At 45.9% G+C, this 6,207-nt stretch overlaps 1 protein-coding gene across 1 annotated transcript in view; it reads left to right on the plus strand.

The window, feature by feature from the left end:
* The window catches only part of CUNH3orf62 (chromosome unknown C3orf62 homolog), a 7,804-nt gene extending 5,316 nt beyond the window's left edge, over positions 1–2,488 (plus strand). Inside the window, exon 3 of the mRNA XM_026657760.1 lies at positions 2,235–2,488. Within this exon, the coding sequence (XP_026513545.1) occupies positions 2,235–2,488 (254 nt within the window). The remainder of the gene's footprint in view (positions 1–2,234) is intronic.
* Positions 2,489–6,207: the final 3,719 nt, after the last annotated feature.

Below are 6,207 nucleotides of genomic sequence, written 5' to 3' on the forward strand. Positions count from 1 at the left end.
GCCTGCCTTAACTGGTTCTAGCAGGTTCCTGATTACTCTAGTGCAGCCCCTGCTCTGGTCACTCAGGGAACAGAAAACTACTCATCCAGTGACCAGTATATTTGCCCTCTACCAGACTCCTGTACCCCACTGATCTGGGTCTGTCACACAATATATTTGAAAATGTAGAAAACATCCAAAAATATTTAAATAAATGGTATTCTATTATTCTTTAACAGTGCGATTAAGCGCAATTAAATTTTTTAATCACTTGACAGACCTACTAACACCCAGTAGCTGCTTGGTGAACTAGATGAAATGTGTTTTGTGTCTCAGTCCAGTTCACTCTGGGTGTATGGCCACTGCACCCCAAGTGGCAGCATGATGAATATGCTCGGCAAAAAAAGCCAAGCACTGATTCAACGTTGAGGCTAAACTACCCTCTCACCCCAGAGGTGATGCCTCCAGCCGAAGGAGATAGGAAGCTGGCTCTGCATGATATACCTGTTCTACAGAGGATTTAAATCTTAAGTAGTATCAGTTCAGCACCTTCAGTGCTGCTGAGCTGCCCCAATAGCAAATCAGTGTGCCCCTCAGCCAGAGGGGGCATCCTGAGATACCCAATGCCCCCACTGCCAGGATTGAGACCCCACAGTGATTCTGCCATGACCTCCTGGTCCCAACAGTCTCTTTCCCCATCTTTGACGCCTCCAGCAGCACTGCTTGTACACAGCTGAAATCCACCACATCCCAACCTGCCCCTCTCTCTCCTGCTAGCCTTGCTAGCAGATCATCATCCCAGATCTGTAGTGCCTGTGGTTTGGGCATGTTCCTTGGCCATGGGCACAGCATAAGGGGGGAGGAGATTGATAACTATCTTCCCCTCTCCCTTTGCAGTTGACGCGCTGCTGTGTGCAATCCCTCAATCCTGCCAAATGCAATATCAAATGGCCTGAAAAAATGGCACTGGGTGAATATTATCAAGACAAACATCCTGCCCCAGTTATTATACACCTACAGCCCCCAAGCTTGCTACACTAAATCAGTAGAACAGCCACCACTTCCTCTGAGAAAAGTGCCATTTGAAGCTATATTGAGTTGCTTCTAAGGCCAGATTCAGACTTTCCAGAATGCTTGCTACTAAGGCAGGTCTTTCACTTGGTATCGGGGCAGGATACAAAGACCTCAGCCTGGGTATGTAAAGAATGGGAATTTAACAGACCTCATTCACTGCCATATATTCTGGGATTATAAAACATGTCACTCCCAATCCTCGCCTCTGCCATCTATACCACCAAACAAGAGACAGACCTAACTGGGCTCCTACACTTTCTCACCATGTTATATGCAGTGGCAGTTCTAAGGGACAGCCCAGATTTCGTTGTAGGGGAAAACCTATGACAGGAATGGAGTGGATGAAAAGGGACATTTTCACACTCTCACAGCTGTGTACCAATGACATCCCTACGTGCGTCTCAAACCTTGGTACTCTGGCCTGCAAAAGCCACATTTTTGCCAATATCTACAACTATGCTATCTACCTGCTCAGCTTAATGAATGAGCAACATGCTGGCACATGAAATTCAGTATTGATAAATGCCAGGTAATGCACACTGGAGGGGAAAAATGAATTACCCATACAGATTTGCAGGATTCCAAATAAGCTGTATCAGGAAAGGCATCTAAGTATCACTGGACAGCTCAGAGGAGACCGCTGCTCAGTGCACATGTTAGGATTCATAAGGAATGGGATGGAGAGTGATGCAGAAAATATAATGCCTTTATCTCCATCAACAGTAAAGCTTCATCCAGATACTGTGTGCAGGAGTGGTCACCCCTTATCAAAGAGACAACTGTAGAACTAGATGGGGATTCAGAGAAGGATGACAAGAATGATCCAGGGTTTGGAGAACCCCTATATGCAGAAAGATTAAAATGACTGGGATTGTTCACTTTAGAGAGGAGACAAATAAGAGGGGTGGGATTAAAATGTACACAACACCATGCTTCTGAGCAGCACCCACAGCAAACCAGTGTGGGGAGCCCAGTGCTCGTAGCATACTGGGGTACAAAAGGTCTCCAGCGCTCCTGAGCCACACTTCGGCCAGTATATGGTGGGAGATGTGTTGGTGCCCATGTAAAGATCCCTGAGTGGTTATAATGAATCTATAGATATTTACAGCCTCTCTTACTCTTCTCCAATTACTGATTACACTGATGGACTGGTTTTCATGGCATTTTCCTTTATTTTGTAGGGAACCCAAACAGTTGGGGTATAGAGGAGTTAGCAGGCCAGCTGGCCCTAGTGAATGAGTTAAGCAGAGTTCACAGGCGCTCAGGTGAGCCCCCCCTGAGAGATGATGTTTTAGCCATCTTTATGGATGCGAGCAGCAGTTCTGAGACAAGGCACCGAAGACCAAACACTGAGGATGAAGAGATTATCCAGACAGTGCTGGATTTGGAAGAGGATTACAGCACAGCCATCTCTGCTCTGCACCAGCTGAACTAGGGAAACTGGCTCAAAGGTTTACATAGGCAAAGACTTAAGACTTAAGAAACAACAGTTCTCAAACATGGAGCCTTTCTGGGGGGGGGAAAATGGAAGATTCCATGTAATATAAAGGTTCAATTAAAATAATAGTAATTTACAAACGCGGTTTGTTTGCAAACTCTCCCTTCTTTATGCCGGTGTTTTGTACTATTCATGTTTTCTTCTGAGTGCTGCTTTTTTTTTTTCTTGTGAGAAGGGAGGTTTCATTATTTGTGACTGACTTTCTCCAGCAATACAGTAACTCCTCACTTAAAGTCGTCCTGGTTAACGTTGTTTCTTTGTTACATTGCTGATCAATTAGGGAACATGCTCGTTTAAAGTTGTGCAATGCTCCCTTCTAACGCTGTTTGGCAGCCGCCTGCTTTGTCCACTGCTTGCAGGAAGAGCAGCCCGTTGCAGCTACCTGGTGGGGGCTTGGAACCAGGGTGGACTGGCAGCCCCCCATCAGCTCCCCCCTCCCCTAAGTTCTCTGTGCTGCAGCCGCCCAGCAGGCTATCAACTGCTGGGCAGGTCAGCTGTTCCACCCCCCCATTGCCATGTCTTGTCCTGCCCTCTGCCTTGGAGCTGCTCCCAGAGACTCCTGCTTGCTGTGCAGGGGGGAGAAAGGGGGGGCTAATGTCAGCGTGTCCCACTCCCCCTGCTCCTGCACCCCACTTACCCCTTCTCCATATAGAACAGGGAAGGGACACGGATGGAGAGAGATAGAGAGAGTCTGGGGCAGCAGCTGCTGTCTCAACTTCCTGATCCACTTAAAAAGACAATGCACTTAAGAGTGGGTCAGCTTACTTAAAGGGGCAGTGTGCATTTCTCTCTCTCTCTCTCTCTCTCTCCCCCCCACACATAAGGTATGTGTCTGTCTCTGTCTGCTATGCTGTCTCCCCTCCCTCGTGTTCGTGCTGCCTTGTGTGAGAGGCTACATTAACAACAATGTGTTAACCCTTGAGGTCTCAGCCGAGTGCTAGTTCATCATTTAGCAGCAAGGCATTCCCTGGGAAATATCCCTCCCTCTTCCACCCTCTAACTTCACCACCTCAACCAAGCTTCACAATCATCATAGCTGTGAACAGTATTAAATTGTTTGTTTAAAACGTATACTGTGTGTATATCTATATAATATAGTTTTTTGGCTGGTGAAAAAAATTTCCCTGGAACCTCCCCTCCCCCCATTTACATTAATTCTTATGGGGAAATTGGATTCGCTTAACATCGTTTCACTTAAAGTCACATTTTTCAGGAACATAACTACAAAGTTAAGTGAGGCGTTACTGTATTGCATCTGCAGATTCAACTCTCGTGGGCTACAGAACCATTGTGAACAAAAGAAAATGTTAAGGGGCTGGCACACTAGACACGTAGACATTATTGTGGAGCCAAAGATATGCAAGTTCTTTTATACTTCACTGACCCACTGTTCCTCTCAAATACAATGTACCACACCAGTCCTAGACAAAAGCTACATTAAACTGGAGTCAGTTGTGAATATACATAGTTTGTGCTAAGACACAAAATGAGTTACACCTAGCAAGGGACATAAAAGACAGTAAGAAGTGGTTCTAGAAATATGTTAGACCTACACGTTCTTTCCCCTTTATCTTCTATTAACTAATGAGAAAGGAGAGCAAATAATGGATGACACAGAGAAGGATGAAATGTTTAATGCCTTTTTGGCTTCAGTCTTCACTGTGACCAGATGCTTAACACAATTAATATTAACAAGGGGCAAGGAACTCATACCAGAATAGGGAAATAACAGGTTAAAGAATATTTATATGTATTCAAGTTAGTAGGGCCTGATGAAATTCATCCTAGGGGCCTTAAGGAACTAGCTGAAGCAAACTCTGAACTGTTGGTGATTATCTTCGAGAACTTATGGAGGACAGCTGAGGTCCCAGAGGAGAGGGGAAGGGCAAACATAGTACCTATCTTTAAAAAGGGGAAATTATATCCCCTTAAGCCTAAACTCCGATACCTGGAAAGATATTGGCCAAACTATTAAACAATCAAACTGTAAGCACCTAGAGAATAATAGCATTATAAGTAATAGCCAACATGAATTTGTCAAGAAGAAATCATGCCAAACCAATCTGATTTCCTTCTTTGTTAGGGAAACCAGTCTCATGAATGGGGGTGTGATGGGTTCCCCCGCAGCGTGTCACCTGGAACTGAAGTACCACTGAGCCCCCCGACCCACCAGCTTGGGCTCCCTTTTACACTGTACTGCTGTGACAAGCTGCAAAGTCCTCGAGCCTCCAGCCTGCACTTTCACCAGCATACATACAGGTAGGGACACACCTAGCTGCAGTTACATGCAGGCTCTCTGACCAGCCCCTGTATGGGAAGACTACAGCTAGGGCAACTACCAGCTCCTCAGGCACGCACCCCCTCTGGAGTATAAACCCAAAATTATATCATCTTGCACTTCACAGGGAACTGTACAGCGTAAGCTCATAAAATTCAGCCCTCCCTCAATGTGGAGAGGAATATGCAGCAGCCTTTTGCCCCTGAGTTATGATTCCTACACACTGGTTTAGTTAAAGCAAAACCAAGTTTATTAACTACAAAAGATTGATTATAAGTGATAGCAAACAGATCAAAGCAGATTACATAGCAAACAAACAAAAACTCAAACTAAACTTAATATACTAAACAGATAGGGTGAAAAGCTGCTATTCGTATCATCTCTTTGGATATAAGTAGGCTGCAGATTCTTAAGGGGCAAGCTGCACTTGCTTACAGCTTGGAATTCCCCAGGTGTTCCATTCACAGGCTAAAAATCCCTTTAGCCTGGGACCATCACTTCCCCTAGTTCAGTCTTTATGCCTAGGTGTGTTGTTGTAGGGAGAGTGAGGTACCATTATGATGTCATTTCCCCCTTTTATATCTTCTTCCCACTTGCTGGAAAGCTCATTTGCTGTGACCTGGGTCAAACAGTTCCCAGTGTGTACTGCTATCTCTGAGAGGTTTCTATTGTATACAGTTCATGGGGTAATTCTTGTGCTTGTGTTTATTTCCTCAATAAGCCATTAACATTGTTTGGCCTTTTTACTGTTGTACCTCAAAGGCTGCTTATGGGTGTTTTCAACCTCAGGCCATGTTTCAGTAACACATACATAGCCAAACTTCATAACTTCACATACAATGATAGCACATACAATCAAATGAGATATTAATGTCTAGCAGATCAAGACTTTTAGAATGATATCTCATATGGCATACTTTGTACAAAACATATCCTAATTATATGACGGTGAATATTGCGGTGCCAGGGTGTCACGGGGAAACAGTAGACATGAAATATTTTGACTTTAGTAAGACTTTCGACACAGTCTGCTAGGACATTCTCATTAGCAAACTAGGGAAATATGGTCTAGATCAGGGGTCGGCAACCGACGGCACGCGTGCCAAAGACGGCACGCGAGCCGATTCTGAGTGGCACGCTGCCTGCCCGGTGAGAGGAGGAGGAAGAGGGGCGGAGGGGCCGGAAAGCACCACGCTGGGGGAAGAAGGGGGAGGAGGGAAGCTTGGCTGCCGCAGGACCAAGCTTCTGCCTCCTGCCCCTGCAGGGGAGAGCGGTGGGGGGGGTCCCGGCCCCCCGCCCCACTCAGCCCCCCCGCCCACTGATCTCCTCTGCGGAGGCAGAAGCTTGGTTCTGCAGCAGCCAAGCTTCCCCCCTCCCC

The sequence above is a fragment of the Terrapene carolina genome, unplaced genomic scaffold (genome assembly GCF_002925995.2).
Source record: "Terrapene carolina triunguis isolate 2854851 unplaced genomic scaffold, T_m_triunguis-2.0 Scaffold310, whole genome shotgun sequence".
Classification (NCBI taxonomy): domain Eukaryota; kingdom Metazoa; phylum Chordata; order Testudines; family Emydidae; genus Terrapene; species Terrapene triunguis.